Below are 26,455 nucleotides of genomic sequence, written 5' to 3'. Positions count from 1 at the left end.
GAGATGGCGGATGTAAAAAAAAAAAAAAAAAAAAGAGAGATGGATTAAAGAGTGACACACGCTGAACTATGCAATGAAAACAAAGGAGGCGCCGCCGTGTGGCGTAAATTGGTACTGCTCCATGTAAAACTGGAAAACGCTGAACAATCCTTATGAGGCCTCATCATCATAAAGTGACGCGATGGCCGATGTGGGGGGTTGTAGCCGATGTGGGGGGTTGTACTCATAAAATTTCTAAAAGGTTGGCAGGTCTGTGTTATTTATATTTTAGTAAGCTTTCTGTTAGCCCTGTGTGCTACCATGGAACAGTAAGCTGACAGATTTAGCCCGTTGTCTGCTAACTGTTCTGCTAACTGGTTATGAAGACATAGTGATGCTGCTAACTGGTACATCATTACTATGTCTTTGTGTCATAATCTCCGTTAACATATTTTAGTATTATTGGTCCACTGTATGAACTTCAGTGCGTCGCGCTGCCGAAACCGATACGCTGAGCGGTTGCCAAGGCAACCATGGGACTCTGACAAGTTTGTCAATAAAGTTGGGAGGAGGAGCTAATTGACGTTCTGCTTAACGCACGCAAAATACCTGCGGGCCAGTTCTTATAAAATACTTATAAAATATTATCTTGCATGCCGGATACAGTTATGGGCCTTGAGTGTGTGGTTTAGGATGTCGAATGAATGATCATTTATTTAATATACAGTAGTATTAGCCAATATAAATATTATATATGGTCATTTAAAAAAACAACAAATCATACTAATAGATTAACAGTTAAATAACTAAATAAATTTTGTTTATATTTTAAAAGTTCATTGGTACAGATTGCATTTAAGATTTAATTAACTGCACTTAAAGATGCAGTAGGCAGGATTGCGAAGATCCAGGACTTAGCCAAGAAATTTGAACATCGACAACTTCTCAGTCCCTCCCCACTTTCCGCTAAAGCCCAAAACGGTCTCCCAAGCCCCTCCCCCCACAAGGGAGAGCTGTGCACGATAGAGCGCGTGCATATTGGCCCTGAAATACTGTGCACGAGCAGAGAACCGAGAGAGAGTGAGTAAACAAACTAGCATGGAACACACCGACGTAACAACAACAAAATAGTTTTTATAATACCCTTCGTTATTGCTAAATAATTTTAGGTCAAAATATTTAGCAATAGTCAACTTTAGGACAAAACCAAGGTTAGGATGTTTCTGAAAGTAGCCTACATCGGTGATGTTTGCTATCAGTAACAGTTAGAAGCATTCATTGTGGCGTTTTATTCCACAGTTTAGATTTATCAATTTGCTATGTGGTAGATATATGACCGCTACCTGTTGATGTGGTTAGACGTTTGAGAGTGAAGCTGAGGCACAGGCCTCAGACGAGGATTACATCCCGGCTCCTTCTACACGCCCACGGCGAGGTCGAGGTGGTGGAGGGCGCTATGAAATGCGTGTCCATGAGCAGTGATTGACACTCTGTTAGATACACCCCTGGACTTGATTGGTGCATCTGAATGTGGAGCGGTGGATGTCTTGCAAATCGCGCTACAGGCTCTAGGTGGGGCCAGAGGAGCCGAATTTTTTTTTTTAAATGACCTGCTTCATGCAATTATACTTGAACATAGGGTCAGTTTCAGCAAATATGACAGAAAGTTAGTTTTATAAGACTTGCCTACTGCACCTTTAAGAGAATAAGAGAATGTGTTTATTGTCAATAAAGCATTTCAAGCTGACTAATTGCTTTCTTGATCATCCCTTTACTGAAAACACCAGCACAAAATAAAACATACCAATACTGCGGGTGCAGAATTGAGTTCAGCCTATTGGCACAGCCCTCCAAGATATTTACGGTTTCTCATGTGGCCCCTTGGGAAAAATAATTGCCCACCCCTGCTCCAGGCTCTATGTATTGACCCCCAATTCTGATTGGTGTGTTAACAATTTTTAGGTGTAAGAGTGTTTTCACCTGGAGAAGGGTGTGGTCTCTGAGTTTAGGTTATGATAACTTGAGTTAATTATACTGAGAGCATGTGTTGCTGATTGAACACATGCAATTGCAATGCAATGAATGATTTATTTGGCCACTTTTGTATAAGGTTTTGCAGAAAGAGTTTTGAATACTGAGACGTGTGGAAACAGGTTAATTGTGTTTTTGATTATGGGAAATGTGTGTGTGCTTTTGGGAATGATGAAAAGGTTTGGGGTTTTGTTCTTCAGGAACCAGGTTTTGTGTTTTAACAGTCGAGAAAAAATTTAACACATTTAGGGCTGAAACAACGTATTTATCTGATATCGGCAATTGCGTAAATATGGTTATTTATGTCAAACATATATTATTTGTTAGTAGGTCTGCTTGATTATGGCAAAAATCATAATCACGATTATTTTGATTAATATTGTAATCACGATTATTAAAGACGATTCGGCCTGTCGCGATAATCGATAAATCAATTATGAAAACGAACTAGATCATTTTGTCAGCCTTGATATATTGCCATGTGCATGCAAGTTTGTTTCCCTCGTCTCTCTCTCTAATCTAGTCTAATCATTTATCTGCTGCACTTCCAAAACAAACAGCAAGACAAACGTTCATCTTTTTGTTTTGTTTTTTCACTTTTTATTGAGACATGCCCGTTCAGGGACACACATCCATGTGTGTGCCATGCACAGTTTCAATTAAGACTACCGTCTTGCTTAAAGGGACAGCGCTATTTTTCTAAAGGTGCAGTGCACCCATTTTTTTTTTACCGAATGAAGAAGCCCATTAACACAGACGAGCCAGTACGTCGTATTTGTTTGAAAGAAGTGGCAACAAAAAAGCTAATAAAACTGACTTGTACGCGCACCTGAAACACAACCATCCAGTCCAGTTTTCCCAGCTGGGAAAAAAAAAACTGCAGCTCGAGATTCAGAGGAACCTTTGCCCCGACAGTCAAAGTCAAAGTAAATATGAATGAAACGGCGCAAAATGGTGTGCGCTCACAGAGAGTGTAGTTCCCTTCATTACGTTTGTTTTTAGTTATTTTGGACAGTGGTTTTCAAAGTGGGGGCCGCCAGGGGGCGCTAGGGGGGCTCAGACAATTGGAGGGGAGATAAGAAAAAAATTGCGAAAATAAAAAAACAGAATCTAATTATTTTTAATCATTATTGTAAAATAGAAATGAATTCTTTTTTTAAATCATTTTCATAGTATAATAAAATATAAAATAATATAATAATATTATAATAATTTCGATATGTCAACGTATTTGCCATGCTCATCTTTCTGATTCCCTGCCAGTTGAAACATTGTTCATGACCTCATAATCTGTGTAGACCTGGCGGTTTGTGCCATTTATCAAGCTGCTTTGCCCCTCAAGCTAGCGTGTAGCTAGCGCAAAATGGACAGGTTTTTGACAAGAAAGAGACTGAAGGAACAGACCATCAGCCCTGCTGTGGAGGACACTGCTGCAAAAAACCTAAGAACTCCTGGCCAACTAAAATCAGAAAATATGAGGCAGCACTTATGCTAATAGTTATTGAATAGTGAATAAAAGTACATTTTACATATTACAAAAAGTACTCTTTACATATTTTGTAGCATTGTCTGTGGGTTTGCAAAGGGGGTCCTTGCCCAGAAGCTAATGCTGTTTGGGGGGCCTTGGCATGGAAAAGTTTGGGAACCCCTGATTTACGATATTTAAAAGTTCTTGACATTCCAATTACAATGTTAAATACTCCTGAGAAATAAAAGTTTATTGCTTTTGAAAGGGTGTACTTGTATTATTATGCCATATTATCATTACATTAGTGAAAAAATGGTCTCAAAATAATGTTGACAATAATATTGTTTATCGGCAATAAATTGTGGGACAATATATCGTCCAGCAAAATTTGTTATCTTTTTCAGGAGCTCGTTCTCAATCACCTCTGATGAGCGGTAAACCTCTTCCAGTCTCTGCCACAGCATCCTGAGGCCCATAGGTGCATTGTGAATGTGTACTGCTCTGATTCTTTTAGCTTGCTCAGACGATGATGGCCCCAGCCATTTGCACAGGAGATCTAGCTCCTCTTGGGGCGGCACAGTGCGAGGTGGTTAGCACTGATGCCTCACAGCGAGAAGGTCCCGGGTTTGAATCCATGGGTCGACTGGCGAGTTTCTGTGTGGAGTTTGCATGTTCTCCCTGTGTCTGCGTGGGTTCTCTCCGGGTACTCTGGCTTCCTCCCACCATCCAAAGACATGCTCATTAGGTTAATTGGTGATTTTAAATTGGCCGTCGGTGTGAGTGTGAATGGTTGTCTGTCTCTCTGCGATAGACTCTCTCTCGCCCGATGACAGCTGGGATAGGCTCCAGCAGACCCCCGCGACCCTTAACAGGAATAAGCGGGTTCAGCAGATGAATGAATGAAGATGAAGCTCCTCTCTTGCAGAGAGCTTTAAGTTGTCAGTTGAGCTGATGAAAGATGCCTTCCAGGCCCAGTAGTTCTCCAGCTTGTTGTCAACTTCAGCAGGCCTGAACTCACCAGCTCACGCCGTATCAGTTACTTCCCTAGGTCTGTTGCAGCTGCTGCACTGGATGGGCTGGTGTTGTACATCCAGAATGAATGGGGTTGATATGTGACCAATGATGGTGCTGGGAAGTTTCCTGTCGCAGTATGATTTTCTTTGAGCATTTGCAATGTTAGTGACATCCTGTGAGCGACCGGTGGTTTCCCTTCTGTGCAAGTGTTGTGGCGCTAAACAAAAAAACTCAGTCACTGATTTCACTCAGTGGCGTAGCACCCTGATTCCTGCAGTAGTAACGCGTTACAAAGTAATGCGTTAGAGTACTCTAATTACTTTTTTCGTGTAACTTGTGACGTAACGCGTTAGTTTCGTGCGTTAAGTAATCAGTAACTTTGTTATTTTTTTTAAAAAGTAATCCGTTGCTTTAAGAATTTCTCCGGATAAGGAAAGAAAAATTCCGACTGCAGCCTGCTTTTTGTCAGACAGTACTGTGCCACCTGTGTCAGCGGAGGCGCAGCGCTGTGATGATGCGTCTGTGCCCTGCTGACCTACGTTACCTGTGTGTGTGTGTGTGTGGGTGTGTGTGTGTGTGTGTGTGGGTGTGTGTGTGTGTGTGTGGGAGAGAGTGTTTTCAGAGAGGACAGCTTTTGAATCGTGGAAGTACGCACATTATTTTCAATTCGCCAGTGAAAAGGACAAGAACAACATAACAGTAAAATGCACACTCTGCGTTGGTGAAAAGCTTCTGTCGACCGCAAAAAATTTCACTTCCAATTTTAAAAAAACATCTTGTATCCAAACACCACTCTATCACCCTGGTATTGTTATCCTGCAAAGTTAATTTGGTTGGATGACTGATGTTATTGTCAGGACTTCTCGGTGCATTTAAAGGAGGCTGTGTGTCCGTGTCAGTTAAGTTGCAGCATGTGCGAGGCGCTGCAAACGGCTTTTAATTTTTGGTATATACCAGTTTTTGTGCTTTCCTGTGGCTTTTCCTGCTCTGCCTAAAACTCTGGCTGTATGTTGAACACTGTCATCTCTGCTCACAAATGTTACAATCTGACCTGTTCCTAACTTTACACCTGCAAAAGGGCGGGGTTACCACAGGCCCTGTGTTCTGTTTCAGTTCGTATCACATTAGTTTGTGTCAGTGGTAGGTGCAACACTTCTCCTGAATTCACCTCCCTGATACTGATGTATTCCTGTTCATTGTCGGTATTCTGGTCACTGTCTGAGCTATTTACTGCAGGGTTTGTCATACCTTCCCCACTTTCTGCTTTTCTGTTAGCATCATCTTCTGTAGTTTGCTTGTCCTGCTCTTGTTTGTTCACCTTACAAAGCCTGGAGTGATGCACTCTAACAAGAATCCCACCATGTCTTACAAATACAACAGCTCCATCCTGACCAATAACCACCCCGGTCCCTTCCACTTAGTACAATTTGCACGTTTATACTCTGTCTCCTGCCACATATTTGTCATCTGTATGTCTGAGCTGCTTGCGAAGTGCCCTCCTAATTCTTTCTGAGCATTCAGCTTCAGTGAATGCTTTCCTGGAAGCCTGGTAGCTTATCAGCTAATACAGAGGGGAGGTTAGGATTTTGTTCTTCTGCTGTTCTTGTCTCAATATTGAAGTTTTCTGCCATGTCTCTGATCTCCTCATTATTGAATTCTCCACCATTGTCACTGTATAGTCTCTGCGGGGGACCATGAACACTTATCCATGTGTGAATGAAGGAGTTGGCGATTTCACAGGATTTTTTTGTTTTGACGATGTTTCCTACGCCGAATCGCGTGAAATGATCGATGATATGGAGGTACCATACGCCTGGTTCCAACATTACTTGGAGGCCAAGGGCAGACCTGCAGCAGGCTTTGGCTTCATCTTGCTGTACATCTTGCATGTGTTACAGTCATGTACTATTTGTTGCAAAATAGTAATAGTAAAATAGTAGTAATAGATTTCTGTTTGCAGTACCTGGTTCACTTGGTCTGGGCTTTCAAATAGTTTTCCAGCCATTTCTCCCCACATACAGTATGAGTACCAGCAGTGTCAATAATAGCTGACCCCAGAGATTCAGCAAGGAGGATTTCTGAGTCAGACATGGGGCCTTTTGTAAACGGTGTGATGTTACAATCTTCAGTATTTTCGTCTTCAGTTAATTTTACTTGTTTGCTCTTCTTATAAGGACACTCTTTAGAGCAATGAAACGTGCTCTGACAGATGCCGCATCTTGATCTCTTACCGAATTTATCCAGTGCATTGGTACCCGGCAAAGGTTGCGTCTGATGTCCAGTCTGTAATATTGTGTTGCGTTTTCCTCGTCCTTGCTGTCTTTGCTCTGTAAAGAACGCCACATCCTACTGGTTCACTTGTATTCCGTTTGATGTGCCTGGCGTTTTTCCTCCGAAAATCCTCTTAAGTGCCGATTTCATGTCGCCGAACTTTAAGTCCATGCACGGTGTCAGTGCAAGTTGCCTGTCCAGACAAGCCACGTCCAAGAGCTTAAACCTTCATACGGTCGGGTCTCGTCAAACTTCGGCGGAACTTTGTAGCTAGCAGCCATCCTCTGCTACCAATGTAAGACGAAATAAACACTACGTTTATATATGTAAACGTAGTGTTTATTTCGTGTATATATATATATGTATATGTGTATATATATGTATATATATGTATATGTGTATGTATGTATATGTATATATGTATGTATGTGTATGTATGTATGTACACTATATTACCAAAAGTATTCGCTCACCCATTCAAATGATCAGAATCAGGTGTTCTAATCACTTGGCCTGGCCCCAGGTGTATAAATTCAAGCACTCAGGCATGCAGACTGTGAAACAAGACATTTGTGAAAGAATGGGCCGCTCTCAGGAGCTCAGTGAATTCCAGCGTGGAACTGTCATAGGATGCCACCTGTGCAACAAATCCAGTCGTGAAATTTCCTCGCTCCTAAATATTCCACAGTCAACTGTCAGCTCTATTATAACAAAATGGAAGCGTTTGGGAAAAACAGCAACTCAGCCACGAAGTGGTAGGCCACGTAAAGTGACGGAGAGGGGTCAGCGGATGCTGAAGCGCATAGTGCAAAGAGGTCGCCGACTTTCTGCACAGTCAATTGCTACAGAGCTACAAACTTCATGTGACCTTCAGATTAGCCCAACTCTTGTCGTAGTAGGTTAGTGGGTCAGTGAAAGACAAGTTCTCGACAGTGAAACTGAAAATAGGTGGGGTGACTTTAGTAGGAGTGTGCCGATACACTGGTTATTAGATTCATCGCGATGCGACACATGAATCGATTACGATTCAGAAATGTTCAAAAACGATTATTAATAATAACTAATAGAGATGCACCGATTTATCGGCTGGTGACCGGAATCGGCCGATTTTCACGTGATCGGCCATGACCGGAGACCGGCCGGTCAGTCTGACATATGCCGATTTTTTGCCGGTCAAATGCACTCGGGCGGCGCATGATTTACATCGCGCAACATCAGCATCACACGCAGGCCAGCTGACAGTCTTGCCTGGGCCCGGGACGAGATAATCTTAGATGCCCCCCCCCCCCCCCGCGCTCCACTGTGACCTTCTCTCTCTTCTCTCACCTGTAGCCTTACTCTGTCCCTCCGCTCCGAGACAGCGGGCCCCTCCCACATCACTCTCTCTGTAACCTGACTGCTGCTGGATCTCTCTCCTCTCTGTCAAAGTTAACGTGTTGTGTCGGGCTTTTATACAAGCTAATGGACATTAACATTAGAGCTAGCCTGTTAGGTTACGTTACAAAGCTGGTAAACATTGGCTGCGCTGTTTCTAACCTACGTTCACTTTACTAGTCCCAGCTTCACCGTCACCACCTTTTTTTAAATATTTGTTAAGAAAATCTTTAAGGCCTCTATTTTCTCCTCTTCTTCTCTTTTCTTTTCTTTTCTGAGCACCGGACTTGTGCTGACCGGACATTTTGAGCGTACTGAACTTCAAATCAAACGGCAACATCAAATTTTGATCAGTGGCCAAACCATTTTTGTGTTGGGGGTGGGAGGGGGGGGGGTTCTTGACCACTATTTCAAGGACAATTAGGAAGAAAACAAATAAGAAGTGTGAACTTCCCACACCAGGAGTAATTTATATAGTTCTATTTTTATAGTGATAGCGATTATCTGTTTAAAAAATGTAAATTAATGAAAAGATAATATTCTATTAAAGAAGAGAAAATAAATCTTTGTGTGTGTTGTAAAGTGGTTAGAAAAAATGAAATCGGAATCGGCTAAAATCGGTATCGGCAGGTCAAACTCAATGGAAAAATCGGAATCAGCCGGGAAAATTGTAATCGGTGCATCTCTAATAACTAATAGTGTAAAACCCGGATCTTTCGAGGGATTCGGATCATTTTGAGTCACTCACTGATATGAGCCAAGATGAGAATGGCGCTTCACTCGCCCACTCATACGGCAGAGAAACGAAACTTATTCCTGCTCTCGGTTAAGCAGGGATACACGAGTAGCGGTTATGAGTTGGATAAGTTTATTTTCTCTGCCGGCGAGTGAGCGGCTGCTGACTCTTGATTAAGCAGGGATGCACGAGCAGCGGTTATGTTTTGTTTCTCTGCGTATTGTGCGTAAGTGGCTGAGTGCCTTAGTTTGCGCTTCTTGCTAGTGGTCAAGTACGTTTTGTGTCTCTGCCGAGTGAGATGTAAGATGTTTGAATGGTGCCGTTTATTGATTATATATCAATCAAATGTGGTAGGACTCAACTGCGGCGGTTAAATTAGACGTCAAGATTCATGATTCTTGAGTCGTCTTTGATGGCCGGTTATATGAGCTGGATCCAAATCTTTTTTCCACCGCTAATAATATATTAATATTATAAATGACAGGAACAACACAAGTCGCGGATGGAACGGAATAAGCTAATTGTTTTTTTTTTGTAATAGACCCGCTAGTACAGAAGTCTGTGAAAACATAAATAACAAACACAAAAAATACAAATTACGTTGCTTCCGACCCGCCTGACTCTCATTCATTTGTCAGCCAAAGAATTCCTCTGCAGACACTTTGCCTCCTTTCAGGCCATGTCCGAACACTCCAACTTTTGTGACCCTTGGTCTCTAGTGGGTGCTACAAAAGCATCATTTCAATATCTCAAAAAGTGCAATAGCTAACTTCATGAAATTTGGCATACACAATCTGTAAAATATTGTGTAGACGCCCATCAAGTTGTGTGACATTAAGTCTACACGGAAACATTCCATATGACTTTAAGGCCTATAACCTTTGAAGTATTTACCCAATCCTCATGAAACTTAGCAATGGTCAATATAACATGATGACTCCTTACAAGCCCACCAAGTTTGGTGCAATATGGTCTATAGGGGGTACTACGGATGACGTGTAAATATTTGAGTCTCAGTTGGCAGACCCAGCTCTTAATATATAAGAGCTTAATGGAGAACTGTATTTAGAATCCAAATTTAGTTAGCGTGGAATAGAGATACTCTCACTCTCCCCTATCATATGCCTTTTCAACATCAAATTATATTACTGCTTCTGGAAGAGGGTTGTCAGATGCTGTAAAAAAATCTATTGAACAACTGTCTCAGGTTGAAATAAGAATGTCTACCTTATACACTCCTGATCAAAATTTTAAGACCAGTTGAAAAATTGCAAGATTTTACATTTTGCACTGTTGGATCTTAAGGAGGTTGTAAGTAGTGCTTCAAAATGCAAAAAGAAGAAATGGGAGTGAGACAAGAAGTAAGCAATTTATTGCAAACAACCATTAAACTGAAATAGGCTGTTCATCAGTTGATCAAAAGTTTAAGACCACATCTCAAAAAAAACCAAAAACCCCTAAAACAGAAATAAAATTTTCAAAACTCAGTAATGAGTAGCTGCGCCATTCGTGTTAATCACCTCAAAAATTCGTTTCGGCATGCTTGATGCTAGTGTTTCCAGGAGGCTAGTGGGAATGTTGCTCCCAAGTGGTGAAGATGGCTTCACGGAGGGCATCCACTGTCTGGAACTGGTGTCCATTTTTGTAAACTTCCCTTGCCATCCAACCCCAAATGTTCTCAATTGGATTTAGATCAGGGGAACATGCAGGATGGTTCAAAAGAGTGATGTTATTTCTCTGGAAGAAGTCCTTTGTCAGGCGGGCATTGTGAACTGCAGCGTTGTCCTGTTGAAAAACCCAGTCATTACCAACCCTACGATGGCCTTCAGTCATGAGGGATGCCCCCTGCAACATCTCCACATAGCCAGCTGCCGTTTGACGCCTCTGCACAACCTGAAGCTCCATTGTTCCATTGAAGGAAAAAGCCCCCCAGATCATGATGGCGCCCCCTCCACTGTGCCGTGTAGAAAACATCTCAGGTGGGATCTCCTTGTCATGCCAGTAACGTTGGAAGCCATCAGGAGCGTCAAGGTTAAATTTTTTTCTCATCAGAGAATAAAACTTTCTTCCACCTTTCATTGTCCCATGTTTGGTGCTCTCGTGAAAACTCCAAACGGGCAATTTTGTGCCGTTGAAGGAGACGAGGTCTTTGAAGACGTTTTTTTGTTCTTAAAACCCTTCTCTCGCAGATGCCGTCTAATGGTTATGGGACTGCAGTTGGCACCAGTGACAAGCTTAATTTGGGCCGAGGATCGTCCCGTGTCTTGACGGACAGCCAATTAGATCCTCCGACTCAGGGCCGGTGAAATTTTTTTGGGTCTACCACTTGACTTTTTTTCCCCCATAACCCTCAGGATCTTTTAAGAAGTTTAAAATGACTGTCTTACTGCGTCCAACCTCAGCAGCAATGGCACGCTGCGAGAGGCCTTGCTGATGCAGCTCAACAATCCGACCGCGTTCAAAGATTTTTTGCCTTTGCCATCAGGAGGTCATGACAGTGTGGGTACCTGACAGAAAATGACACTGAATCCACATTTTTGTGAAGATTTGGGCTTTTAAAGGCTGTGGTCTTAAACTTTTGATCAGCTGATGGAACAGTTGTTTGCAATCAATTGCTTACTCAAATTGTTTTCTTGTCTCACTCCCATTTCTTCTTTTTGCATTTTGAAGCACTACTTAGAACCTTCTTAAGATCCAACAGTGCAAAATGTAAAGTCTTGCAATTTTTCAACTGGTCTTAAAATTTTGATCAGGAGTGTATAAATCCCATCTGGTCTTCTGAAATTATATTAGGTTAATTATAAAGTACTGGAAAAGTCAAAGAATGTGACCCTCACAGTGCTTGCCAGTTTATCCAGGTGAGCATATGCATTGTTGAGCAAGAAGATGATGGCATCCTCAACTCCAAGTTGTGGCTGGTAGGCAAACTGGATGGTGTCGACCATGTCTTGCAGCTGTACCAGAACAAGCTGCTCAAAGGTCTTCATGATGTGGGTGGTCAGGGCCCCTGGTCTGTAGTGATAGGGTTGGTGAGATGCTGTGTATTTGGTATTGGCTTGAGGCAAGATGCCTTTCACAACACAGGTACCCTCTGGATTTACGCTTATCTTAAAACCGTCTCCTTACCTGGTCAGCTGTGAAGCAGGTCATTGCAGTTGTCATTAGTGGGGAGTTGCTGCTATACTTTTGGAGAGGGCAGATGGCGGACATAACAATGTCATGAGCAGGGCCATCAGTAGGGGCAGGAGAGCTGTGAGGAGGGTTATTGTTATAGGAAAGGTCAAAACCATTAAAACATATCCTAATTTTTTTCTTTCTCTTTCTCTCTCTCTTACTTTTTTCAGATCGGTCCAGCAATGTTGAGCTGAAGGAATCATGACTGTAATGGAAAAGCCTGTCCAAGCAAGTCTGTTCATTTCTTTCTTTGACATTACAGTGTGTAGTCCATCTACACGTGGAGGTTGAGTCACAATGTGACAATCATTCACTGTTTATATGGTTATTTAATTTTGTATAACATAACTGAACTGTATAAATTTCCGTTTCTATGACTAGGTGTAAGGGGCAAGTGAACCATTTGAACGAGCAATGAAGCATCTTATTGAACGTACATGCTTACAGTTAACCACAACATAGTTGTGTTGAATTGAAAGTTAAATAATTTGTGGATTCTTTTGAATGGTGTGAACCCCTAAGCTTCAACCCCTACAATTCTCTTTCACTGTTTAACCACTACTGATATCTGTTTTTTTAGTTTATTTTTTTTAAGTTTATTTGAAGATATCACAAATTGAGAAATTGTAGAAAGCGGTCTGTAACCTAATGACTGGTCATCTTGAATCCACATTCATGTAGTATCAAAACAACTACTTCTTCTGTTTTAATGGCGGCTGTGGGTCAGTAGCTTTATAGCTACACAGACATAGGTATAAAGGTGTTATATAAAAATAACACCATTTACCATTTTAATGGCAGTTGGCAAGAGCTACAGTTTGGCTGTCTAAGCTGCCAAAAATCTCAGAAGAAGAAGCATTATTTTGTGGCTAAACATGTTTGCTGTGTTGAAAGTACTTAACTGTGAATAATCAGTCAGTCAAACAAAATCAAAAAATGTAATGCATCGAGTAGACTCAAACAAAGTCTGCACTGAAACAACAACAACAACAAATGCTGCATTTGAAGAGAAATTACAAGGCTACATCTGTTGTAGCTGCTGGATCTATGATATGAGCTACCCCATCAAGACTACACTAACTTTTAAAGCTTGATTTATTGTATTTAATACAGTGCACGGTGCATGTGTGATCTAGGAGAATAAAAGTAAAATAAGAAAGCATTTATGAATCTCCAGGGGAGGAAATTTTGTTTATTTAAGATCGGATCGGGGCTTGGATTGGCCAATACTTAATATTAAATGATCCATTTGGATCAGGGACAAAAAAAACTTGATCAGGAAATGTGTATTGAAAAAGCAACAAAAAGAAAAAAAAAATCAGCTGCACTTTAGAATGGAAATGTGTGAACAGTTGTTGTGTAACAAGACATTTGCTTGCTAGAGTAAGCAACTGTGTTTCACTCCCTTACTACACTCCTATACTACTGAAGTCATTTCGAATTTGAAAGAATCTAAAAAGGCTAGATTTCGGAATGTCATATTTAGCTACAAGTTGTGGGTATGAGGCAAAAATACTGTTAATGTATAGACGGATTTCTTGGCAATGTCACTAGTGTTTGCGCGCGCAGACGGGGCAGAAAGACGTCTTTTCAGAGAGTGTTGATAACGGAGGAGGACTGAATCTTTGCGTGTTTCGTTTAGTAGTAGTAGTAGTAGTAGTACAGTCAAAATGCCAAGGAGTTGTTGTGTTGGCTGCGCTAAAAGAGCCAGTGATGAGTGCCAGATGTTTAATATTCCTAGGGGGAATCATACTTTTGCAAAAAACCGGAGGAGGTTATGGCTTCAGGCCATAAAAAGGGCAGATTGGGGTCCAGATGGTGTTTTGTTTTAGAGCTATCTTAATTCTCTATCTATGAGTTTAAGTTAGCACTGCATGCTCGTCCATGTTCACGTTCATTCATGTTAAAGTTTAACAAAGTTGTAAACAAAAGACGTTGCGTTCAGTAAATCTGTTCGTAGCAGGCTAGCAGCTAGCGCTAGCTAACTGATATCACGTTTGCGAGTGCTAATGTTGTTATAGCATGCCGGTTGGATCATTACTTCAGAGATATCCCCTTTCAACTTAACTACAGGTTGTATTTTAATACTTAAAACACGAAATACGTAAACATTAGCCAACATATCTTAGCATAGCCTGCACGTCAAATGACAAAGAGCTCGAAATCTACAAAAAGGTAAATTCAGCTAAATGTTCAAGATAGGCCTATGTGAGCAAGCCGCCTAAGCTCTGTGACTAAAGAAAAACGAAGGGTTCTTAACTTTAATTTAAAAGTAAAATCGGGCTGTCCGATTGATGCCGCTGTTATTACAAAGCTGTTATTACAAAGCTGTTATTAAAGCATTCCCTTTTAACAGCAGTGATAATAAAATAAATAAAACAAACACAAAAAACAACTGTCAAATGTTTAAAGCATTTCTCGAAATGCTGTCTTTTCAACTGTATTAAAATTCATTCTGTATTCATTTATATTTACTTTGACGAGCAAACGCCTCAGTGACTGTTGACTGTCGGTGCAAAGGTTCCTCCGCATCTCGAGCTACAGTTTTTTTCCCAGCTGGGAAAATTGGACTGGATGGTTGTGTTTCAGATGCGCGTACAAATTGGTTGTATTGACTTATTTCGTTGCCACTACTTTCAAACAAATACGACGTACTGGCTCGTCTGTGTTATTGGGCTCACTTTGTTCATTCGGTTTAAATCTGAAATGTTCCCACACTGGGGCTGTGGCATTCTTCTTTGAAATCATCCCTTTTATTCATACTAAATTCTACTTGCGCTACCTTACTCCTCATGAGGCTCACTTGCTGCACTCTGTGTGTGTGTATGCTAGCGGCCCCGACTCCTACCACTGAGACAAAGAGACTGGATGACTGACAGGAGGGTTCACTCCATTTATACCCCTATGGAACCAACGCGTCCAGGTGCTGAGACCGATGCACAGAGTGAACCCCTCTTGTCATCCAACTTGAAAACAAACACGCATGCACATGGCAATATATCGAGGCTTGCAAAATTATCGAGTTCGTTTTCATTTATCGTGCAATTAATTGATTTATTGATTATTGTGACAGGCCTACTACCTTCACACAGTCCAGTTCCATCCTTGTAATCAGTTCTTGCCTTCTGTCCCTAACATTGGCATACAGCAATTCCAAGATATCATGTCCTGGCGATCTCATAATGGGCCACCCTCTTTTGATTTTCTCTGTCTCGTTACTCCAGATGAAAATGAAAATGGAGATGACCATGATGAGGTTCTAAAGTTCCAAAAAAATCAGTTGAACCACTAACCAAGAGTCTAGTGTAGTTTTTAGACTATTCAGACTGTTCAGACTATACCCAAGACTGTATTCAAAGTCTCTTACTGCAGTACGCCTCGAATATAGAAGTTGTTTCACCAAATTTTATTTTTGAGTTATTATTAATGCAACAGTTATTTTCTAGCACAGTTAATATTTAATGCTGATTATTAAGCCATGTCTTGTCTATGTAATCCTCCCTATCCTCTCCCTCTCCTCTCTCTAGTACATGGTTTTGGGATTTGGATCGGAAGGTTTTTACATCTGCAGTACTTTTGAGGTAAGACTTAAAAGACTTTCTTCTCGCTTAAAAAAGCAGTTAATTTCATTTTAAGAGAAATGTGAGGGGGTTTACTCATAACTGCCACATTCTCATGATTTGAACGTGACTTTACATTGTCTTTTGTAACCATTTACACTTTGCCCTTTCTCTTGCTGTCTTACCCTTCTTGGCCTTTATCCTCTAGATGTCCAGGTTAGGCGGTCTGACGGGGCTCTGGCCCAAAGAACAGGCCCCCAGCACTGACATTTCCACAGCTGACGACTACACAAAGATCTACAGATGGATACATCCTCATGTCAAGACACCGGTGCAGCTGTTTGATAAAAAGAACTGACCAAGCAGCAGACAACTGAGGCTGAATTTTGACTTATTTAAGAGTCAACTGGCCCTCAGAGATCAGTTGTGATCATTTTTTTTTGCTGAACCGACTTCCATTTCTTTCTCATCACTCCCCTTGTATTTGACATTTTATGTCAATTAATAATTTTTCTTTTTCTCACGTGTGTCTTCCTTTCCGTTGTGTTTTTTTGCAAACTAGAAATGGAGAGCAAGTAATGGATGATGCTGGCCATGGTGACCTAGTCTAAATGGCTGTTTGTCACAGCTCAGTGCCAGTATCTACTCCTCTATTTGTTCAGTCACTCCCCTCTCACTTCGTCCTAAATTTACTTTCTGCTCAACACTACTGCTCGCTAACCAGTCCTGCCTTTACCCTACAACACCATGCTGGGTGCAGGCTTGGGTGTTTGGAAGCTATTGCGAGGTGTCCGCCAGCTGGAGCTTCACCGCCTCATTCTGGCACTTATCATTTTCTGCCTACTGTCCATGGTATTCCTAGCCTACTACGTCTCCAACAGTCCTAAAATCAAGGAGGCCCCCCCTTTACCCTTCAGTGACTGTGGTGGAGGCGGGGGGATGTCACCAGGAGTGAGTACTGGGGTTTTTGGGGGAGGCACAAGTGGCCAGAGGGCACCTCTTTTTCTTCCCCCTCACCAGGGACGACTACGACAGCTGAAGCCTATTGACAATTCAAAAACAGAACCTGTGGTTTTGGTGTTTGTAGAGAGTATCTACTCTCAGCTAGGCCAGGAGATTGTAGCCATATTAGAATCAAGTCGCTTCCACTACCGGACTGAGATTTCCCCTGGTAAAGGTGACATGCCGACACTGACAGAGCGTAACCGTGGCCGTTACACATTGATCATCTATGAAAATGTGCTGAAATATGTCAATCTGGATGCATGGAATCGTGACTTGCTGGACAAGTACTGTGCAGAATATGGAGTAGGCGTCATTGGCTTCTTCAGAGCTAATGAAAACTCTCTTCTCAGTGCACAGCTCAAAGGTTTCCCACTTTTTCTACACTCACACCTGGGACTAAGGGACTACCGTATCAATCCCAATGCTCCTCTACTTTACATCACCAAACCAAACCAGGTGGAGCAAGGTTCTTTACCAGGAGATGATTGGACCGTTTTCCAGTCTAACCACTCTACCTATGAAGCGGTGCTTCTGGCTAGTACCCAGTCTTCCGAGGCACTAGCACATTTTGGACCCATCCCTATGCGAGCACTTCATGCCACAGTGGTCCAGGATTTGGGCCTCCTTGATGGTATTCAAAGAGTTTTCTTTGGAAATAATCTCAGCTACTGGCTTCATAAGCTGGTGTTTGTAGACGCCATCGCCTACCTAACAGGGAGGAGATTGTGTTTGTCCTTGGACCGTCACATCCTGGTGGACGTGGATGATATATTTGTTGGCAAGGAGGGAACCCGTATGAAGGTGTCTGACGTGGAGGTGGGTGAGCATATTCAGCCATAGACACAAAAGACCACTTAACTTATCTTAGTTGCATTGTGATTGATTCTGAGACTCTAAAGCATGTTAAATGTTCAGAATTTATGCCAAGGGAGCTATTGTATCACAACAGTGTTAATAGATCAGTTCAGTTTATGTTTGTTGGGTTTTGTCTAGTACCAAAGAACAGTTTTTAATAGGATTTATATTATATAAAAACACCTTATTTGTCATGAAGTACATAACTGTCTATTCTGTTCATTAGTAAGGACAGCGTTTTATAATATTTATTGTCCTTGAAACTAACGACACAGCAAAAAATTGTCAGATTATTAAAAAGGTTATGAGAAGGCCATGTTTAATATATAAGAAACAATATTTGTTTGTGTTCAGCTGGGCAGAGAGCCTGAAAAAGTGGGAGGTGGTGTGAGAAGGAAGAACAGGAGGGGAAGAGATTGGAACAGATACATTAATACATGCATCTCTATTCAATGGATGGCTTCTTTTGAGCCCCCCGCGCATACTAGACCTGTAACAGTTTAGCTAAGGCCCTGGTCAGATCTTGCTGTGTATTTACCAACTGTAAACCTTCACAAATTGGAATCTATCTGATGAGTAATGTGTTTCCCTAAATCCCAGTAACATGTTCCAGTCGTAAATAATGTGTATTACGTTGTGCTTTAAATCTCGGCTTCAACTTTACAGACACCTAGTAAGCCAGTGGTATGTAGCCTGTTACTCAGCATAGATTAATCAGATTTAATCTGGTGGTGTTGTCTAAATAAACAGAACTATGCAATTGTTTTTGACAAAGGAAGAAAAATATTTCTCCAATAATCTAATATTGCCTCACAGCTCCAGAACAAATTCTGTCCTAATAATTCTGTCCACTATGTTCCCTTGAAGGGTTTATATAGGGAGGTTTTGTGCAAACCAGTATAGAAGATGGACTATTGTGAATTGTACATTTTTATGTATTTATTCAGGCTTTATTTAACCAGGTTTGTCCGATTAAGATCAAAGATCTCTTTTACAAGGGAGACCTGGCCAAGAGTGGCAGCAACACAATTTCAGCAGGAAATAACTAGGGCCAAGACTTTAACGCGTTAATTAAGATTAATTACTTACACAAAAATAACGCGTTAAACATTTTTTACTTTTTTTACTTACATTTTTTGAGACCCGTGATGGGAAATATGCTATGCTACACTTAAAGGTCCAGTAGGCAAGTTTTATAAAACTAACTTTCTGTCATATTTGCTGAAACTGACCCTATGTTCAAGTATAATTGCATAAAGCAGGTCATTTAAAAAAAAAAATTCGGCTCCTCTGGCCCCACCTAGAGCCTGTAGCACGATTTGCAAGACATCCAACGCTCCACATTCAGATGCACCAATCACATCCAGGGGTGTATCTAACAGAGTATCTATAGGCGCGTTCGACTTCATGCAGATCTGTGCAGATCTGACTTGACGTGATGCATGCTGGGTTGTTATGCTCATAGATCTCGAATATGATTGGTTAAAATGAACTTGTTCTACCCAGCATGCATCACGTCAAGTCAGATCTTCACAGATCTGCATGAAGTCGAACGCGCCTAATCACTGCTCATGGACACGCATTTCATAGCGCCCTCCCCTCCCTCCACCACCTCGCACCACTTGTCCGTGGGCGTGTAGAAGTATGGAATTAGAACCCTGCCATAAATCGTGCGCGCGCAACGAGACTCGCGCGCGCGCAAACCAAACATCCGCGCGCGCAATGAGACTCACACGAGCGCAAATCAAACATCCGCGAGCGCAATCCCCCCCCCCCCGAGCGCTTTTCCAAGCACTCGCGAGCTATTTTGTATCCTGTATCTATGCCCCCTGGAGCAATATTGTAGCCTGCGAGGAGAAAAACAGCTCGCGCGCGCGCAGAGTCCGCTCGCAAAACTTTCCCCTGCTCGCTCGCGAAACTCTCCTCTCCTCGCGCGGAAAACTGTCCCCTGCTCGCGCGCGAGTTATTTCTTTTAGTGGGCGTTTTTGTCAGTGAGGGGGACGGGCCTGGGGGCATGCCTGGGGGCATTGTATCCCCGAATATAATTGGTTGAGCCTATTGGCCAGTTGAACAGCAGGGTACGGCAACACTACTAGGACAAACGGGACAAACCACACTTATTCACACTCCAGAACAGAAGGTGGCGGTAATGCACCAAAAAGCTGGTTGCCGAACCGCCATTCAGGTAACGTCAAAGACAGTAGTATCAGATAACTTCTTAGTTAACGTTATTATCATCAAGAGCTATGGCTGTTAATGGTTAATGGCGGAACAGGCGGAAGACGAACAATTGTCAAGTGCATACCGCCACCTGCTGTAGGACAGTGTGTATCATCATTTTACGTTCTTATTCTGCACATCAATCTTGTGTCTCTTAAAAAGAGTGTCCATGGGCATCTTTGCCTTAATAAGATTTTAATAAGAAATAGCCTACTATATTTTGACACACATCTGCATCTGGACCATACGTCTATATGCTGCTCTCATATTGAGAGTTGCTGACGCCTGTATAAACTACAGGCCTTCTATCTTTTTTATTTATTTATTTATTTATTTATTTATTTTTAGAATTTTTTAACATTACGTTTATAATTTTCAGGGAGAAAGAAGTAGCCTAGATCGAGAATATGAACAAAACAGTTTTACCAAAATAAAAAATGTCGTTGTGCAACAGGATCCAAGTTACAAAAAATTATCAGCATTTCATCAGATTAATGTCGACGATGGAGGGAAGGAAAGACAGCACTCAGTCAAACATACTGAAGTTCATTGCTCTGTGTGACATTTTGCAAACTTTCAAGTCAAGACACCAAATCACAATACATGTCATTCAGGCATTCGGGGCTGTGTGGTTTGTCCCGTTTGTCCTAATAGTGTTGCCGTACCCTGCTGTTCAACTGGCCAATACGCTCAACCAATTATATTCGGGGATACAATGGTGATTGGCATGCCCCCAGGCCCGTCCCCCTCACTGACAAAAACGCCCACTAAAAGAAATAACTCGCGCGCGAGCAGGGGACAGTTTTCCGCGCGAGGAGAGGAGAGTTTCGCGAGCGAGCAGGGGAAAGTTTTGCGAGCGGACTGTGCGCGCGCGCGCGAGCTGTTTTTCTCCTCGCATGCTACAATATTGCTCCAGGGGGCATAGATACAGGATACAAAATAGCTCGCGAGTGCTTGGAAAAGCGCTCGGGGGGGAAAAATGCGCGCGCGGATGTTTGATTTGCGCTCGCGCGAGTCTCATTGCGCGCGCACGATTTATGGCAGGGTTCTAATTCCATATAGAAGGAGCCAGGATGTAATCCTCGTCTGAGGCCTGTGCCTCAGCTTCACTCTCAAACGTCTAACCACATCAACAGGTAGCGGTCATATATCTACCACATAGCAAATTGATAAATCTAAACTGTGGAATAAAACGCCACAATGAATGCTTCTAACTGTTATTGATAGCAAACATCACCGATGTAGGCTACTTCCAGAAACATCCTAACCTTGGTTTTGTCCTAAAGTTGACTATTGCTAAATATTTTGACCTACAATTATTTAGCAATAACGAAGGGTATTATAAAAACTATTTTGTTGTTGTTACGTCGGTGTGTTCCATGCTAGTTTGTTTACTCGCTCTCTCTCGATTCTCTGCTCGTGCACAGTATTCCAGGGCCAATATGCACGCGCTCTATCGTGCATAGCTCTCCCTTGTGGGGGGAGGGGCTTGGGAGACCGTTTTGGGCTTTAGCGGAAAGGGGGGAGGGACTAAGAAGTTGTCGATGTTCAAATTTTTTGGCTAAGTCCTAAGTCTTCGCAATCCTGCCTACTGCACCTTTAATGGCAAAATTGCACTGGCCTGTTGGACTTGGTTGAACAAGTTGCTTAAGCTTATGTATTCAGTCATTATTCAATGGTATACTAAAAATCCATATGAAAAAAATTACTTCTCACTGTTCTCAGGTCAAATATTTATATGCGATTAAAATGTGATTAATTTCGATTAATTAATTACAAAGCCTCTAATTAATTAGATTAATTCTTTTAATCGAGTCCCGGCCCTAGAAATAACATAACACAAAAATTACACAGGTGCATAACAAAGAAAAGTTCAGTTAAACTTGCACACAGACAAACTAGACAACAGATTTTACCATATTTCAAACTCAAACAGGGATACTACATTTTGAAGTTTGAGATTAGATTGAAGGTTGTTCCGTGCAGCAGGAGCAGAAAACCTAAAAGCTGTCTTTCCTAATTCAGGTTGTACCCTACGAACCACAAATTTCAGTATGTCCTCAGAACGGAGACTATATTTGCCACGTTTCAAGCTTAAAAGAAGATAAGTATGTAGGTAGGAATCATGCCAAGAATGGATTTGTAAATTAAACCATAAAAGCGATTAGGTGGCGTGTACTTAAAGCAATTCACTTTTGAATATAAGACACAATGGTGAGTAAGATTACCACAGTTTGTAATGAATCTCAGATCCCCAGGATACACGCTATCCAGCATATGAAGACAGTGAACAGAAGAATTCAACACATCACCATAAAGTAAAACTACAGTGGCCCTGAAGGTCAAAACACAACAACATTATAGAAAACACGACCTTTCACAAAACACAACAACATTTCAGATTACGGAAAGGGTGGGGACAACACTTCTTGTTTCTGATTGGACCGTACCCGACAGTGTAACACCATTTTCTGTTTCTACTCAGCTGTGTCTGTGCATGAGTTTTAAACCATGTTGGAAAGAATGGAGGACTACATACAATGTCATTCTTGATATGCTTTCAACCCATCATGACATTAACATGTCCCTTGGAACCCTGAAAGCACACTTGAAGGTGTTAGGGACTGAAGAGACGGGGCAACTACTCCTCAACAAATTAAGTTAGAAGGGCCATAATATTAGAGCTGCACGGATCTGGACAAATGTTTGGCTGCAGAACTATGTGGCTGACATTAAAGCAAATAGTCCCCTCTGCCTCTTTAAATAGATGCATGCAGAAATTTGGCAACGATTCATACTTCTTTCCACAATGTGGACGGTACATGTCTGCCTTCAAAGCACATCACAGTGTCTACACTTGTGCGTAGCTGACCATTCACAAAGCATCATTTCTTGACTGGCAGCGAAACAACCAATCACATCCGCTTATATTTTAGCACGGGTTCTGTCCATTCAGAAACAAGAAGTGTTGTGCCTACCCTTTCCATAATCTGAAATGTCGTTGTGTTATCTGAAATGCTGTTGTGTTTTGACCTTCAGGGCCACTGTATAAAACAGACTCCACCAGTTTCCGTTTAATGTAAAAAGAACAACAAGACTCGTGTCTGTAATTAGGCCTGTCATCATAACAAATTTTGCTGGACGATATATTGTCCCACAATTTATTGCTGATAAACAATATTATTGTCAACATTATTTTAAGACCATTTTTTCACTAATGTAATGATAATATGGCATAATAATACAAGTACACCCTTTTAAAAGCAATAAACTTTTATTTCTCAGGCGTATTTAACATTGTAATTGGAATGTTAAGAACTTTTAAATATCGTAAATCAGGGGTTCCCAAATTTTTCCATGCCAAGACCGCCCAAACAGCATTAGCTTCTGGCCGAGGATCCCCTTTGCAAACCCACAGACAATGCTACAAAATATGTAAAGAAACATCAACTATTAGAATGTTTTTTCTTTTATTCACTATTCAATAACTATTACAGTTGTTTAGCATAAGTGCTGCCTCATATTTTCTGATTTTAGTTGGCCAGGAGTTCTTAGGTTTTTTTGCAGCAGTGTCCTCCACAGCAGGGCTGATGGTCTGTTCCTTCAGTCTCTTTCTTGTCAAAAACCTGTCCATTTTGCGCTAGCTACACGCTAGCTTGAGGGGCAAAGCAGCTTGATAAATGGCACAAACCGCCAGGTCTACACAGATTATGAGGCCATGAACAATGTTTCGACTGGCAGGGAATTGGAAAGATGAGCATGGCAAATAACATTTCGATATATCGAAATTATATTATTATATTAATTTCTATTTTATTATACTATGAAAATTACACACTGCGGCTGTTGCATTCTTCTTTGAAATTATCACTTTTATTCCTACAAATTTCGACTCGCGTTATCTTACTCTCTATTCCTCAGGAGGCTCACCTGCTGCACTCCTTATGTATGCTAGCGGCCCCGCCTCCCCCCACTGAGACAAAGAGACTGGATGACTGACAGGAGGGTTCACTCCATTCATTATCCTATGGAACCAACGCGTCCAGGTGCTAAGACCGATGCACAGAGTGAACCCTCTTGTCATCCAGCCTGTTTGGTAGAGAGAGACGAGGAAAACAAACGCTATATATATATATATATCGAGGCCCACAAAATTATTGAGTTCGTTTTCATTTATTGTGCGATTAATTGATTTATTGATTATCGCAACAGGCCTATCTGTAATAAAGTCCAAATAGTATAAAAAAAAATGCTGATCTTGCTGCACTTGTGTGTATAAAAAATACCTGTTTTTTTTAATCATTATTGAGTAGAAGTTGTTGCAGTTGACAAAGCTGTCTTTGTACTCTATCAAATGCATACTGAAGATTGGTGCAAAGCAATAGCAGTATCGTCAGCATATAAATGGAAAGTTGAGTGAAATATTCTGTCCGAAGCAATTAATATAAAGTAATTAACTGTAACAGAACCAAACCCTTGTGGATTAGCAATAACTATGAGGTAGCACCCTCTAACTGAATAGCCTGGGTTCCATCTGTGAGGTAGTTAGTAAACCACTTAATTGCATTTTCAGAAAAGCCAAAAGTTATATGACGTCCAATTAGCATGTTGTGGTCAACCCTGTCAAAAGCCTTAGAGAGTTCAATAAAAAGAGAGGGATAGCACCGCTGTCTTACACAAGCTGACAATCTGTGGATTTCAGTGTTTCCCCTAGATTTGCAGCTTTGAGGGTAATGATGCAAATTAAGACATATTTTACCGTCTCTGTTCGCTGGTGTGAGTGTGCTCATCTGTGTGTGCGCAACATTTTCTGAGGATTTGTTAAAAATTTAAGGAAATGAACAACTTTTGTGCTACACATAGCTCATAACATTGTTTGACTTCTTTATTAAAAAATATCTGTTCTTGTTTTATGTATAGCTGTATTATATGTAGCTATATAGCTATATCTCAATGTTTCTTGTACGTTAACAGTTTATTAATTCAGTAGTCTCTGATGAACAGAGAAGAAAAACTCAGTGTGCATAGATATCATCTTCAAAAGTACTTCAGCAGTGGGAGATGATGCATATTGATCATTTAGCACAAATAGATGTTTTTTTTTTGTATGGGTTAATGGGTGCTCAGTTTTGCAAAATAGCAAATGATTTTTGGCCATGGATATATGACTTTGGGGCTTGCCATAACATATTGTTAGAAATGTCCAGGTTTTGTTACTTTTCATATAAAACATTATGTAACATTTTATCAATTTGATATGGACCTAGTTTCCATTCACCTGCTTCTGGATGCATTCTGGTTACATTCAATCAAGTTTGAACTATTCAAATATTACAGTTTCTAGGGGTTGGTCGACTTTTTTTTTTTTTTTAAAAGTTGACTAGTATGTGGTGAAAATCTAGTCAAGGTCAACGAAATAGTGTTTCACGACAAAGAAGCTACAGAGGCTTTTCTGCAGGTTCACTGAAGTTTTAACACGGACTACTGTCGGTGGTGCCCCATGTCAACACCATAAACACAGTCAGTCTGACAGTATGCGGCTCCCGCTCAGAAAAGAAAAACGCTTTACAACAACCCCAACAATGTTAACAAATAGAACACAACATAATGGAATATAGACATGCACTTATACTGTGCAATGCAGATAGCCTATATAAATTGGCACCGTCAGTAGTGTTAAATAGTACTTCACAGCGTGTTGTAAGATAATATAATGTAGCTGGGATTAAAAAAAAAAATGCAGCCTTTTCGTGCATAGCAGCGAAAGTTCTAATAACTTTAGACAATGAAATTCTCCATCAAATTGTTGATGTGCAGCCTCCTTCTCTCTGTTACCACAGGACGTTTAAGGGCGTGTCATTGAGAGGATTTGGATCATTCCTCTGCTAGCGTTAGGAGATGCCTTTTCAGATGAGTGTGCATTGCAGAGCTTATGTACTTGATAGTTAATGAGAGTGTCATTGTGTTGTTTTATCCATCAACTATGGGCTGCTAGTTGCAAAGGAAGTTATAGTTGTAATTGCCAGGTAAATCGGGGTCACTTGTCTCCTAAATCAGTGGAATGCTCCTTTCTTTCCAGCTTCCGCAGTATCTGCTGTAAGTGCATTATATCAAGGAGCCATTGAACTCAGATTTATGACCTTTTCCATCTATATGCAATAGCAAAACATCTCCCATTCAGGTCAGATTTTTGGTTCCTTGCAAATCTTGTGATGAACTTCTGAAGTTTATAGCATAAACCATGCTTTGTTTATTCATTTTGTTCAATCATTTTTTGGTGCACCATTTAGGTTTGTTGGGGACGTTACATAATCAAATCAATCAGTTCAATCAATCTCATAATCAGAAGTAGTAAACTTCAGATACATTTACGTCACTCTTCTGTCTTGAATGCACAAGAACACAGTTTAGTGATAATTGAAGATATTTTCTTTCTACACACATTGTTGCGAACTACTGGGTTATTTTACAGGTGAATAAATTAGACATTAAACATAAACATTTGGCCAGGTAATTTTGATTAAAACTTTAAACTAATTAGCTCTTTCTTTATTAGTTTTTTCAAATGTAATAATGTGGGTTTAGAGATACTTTCTCTAAATTTCATTAAGTGGCAATCCTGGAAAAATTGGCAGTCCTCTCATCTGTGCCATTTGAAGAGGATTTTATTTATAAATCTCTTACCAGGATCATAGGCATCCTCACCCTTTTCTGATGTTCCGAGATATTGGCACCATGTCTATGAACTTTTTATATTCACTTTAATAA

The 26,455-nt window shown here is 41.0% G+C and overlaps 1 protein-coding gene across 2 annotated transcripts in view; it reads left to right on the top strand.

Moving 5' to 3' along the window:
• The window catches only part of LOC311500805 (bifunctional heparan sulfate N-deacetylase/N-sulfotransferase 2-like), a 68,124-nt gene that overhangs the window by 18,180 nt on the left and 23,489 nt on the right, over nt 1-26,455 (top strand). For both annotated transcript variants that reach the window (XM_084562398.1, XM_084562399.1), the window contains exons 2-4: nt 12,218-12,279; nt 15,575-15,628; nt 15,816-17,428. In XM_084562398.1, coding sequence (XP_084418524.1) covers nt 16,355-17,428 — 1,074 coding nt within the window. In that variant the 5' untranslated portion in view covers nt 12,218-12,279; nt 15,575-15,628; nt 15,816-16,354. The remainder of the gene's footprint in view (nt 1-12,217; nt 12,280-15,574; nt 15,629-15,815; nt 17,429-26,455) is intronic.

Source organism: Chelon labrosus (genome assembly GCF_963514085.1).
Source record: "Chelon labrosus genome assembly, chromosome: 15".
Classification (NCBI taxonomy): domain Eukaryota; kingdom Metazoa; phylum Chordata; class Actinopteri; order Mugiliformes; family Mugilidae; genus Chelon; species Chelon labrosus.
Note: the sequence above shows the minus strand (reverse complement) of the source record. Positions and strands in the feature narration are given on the sequence as shown.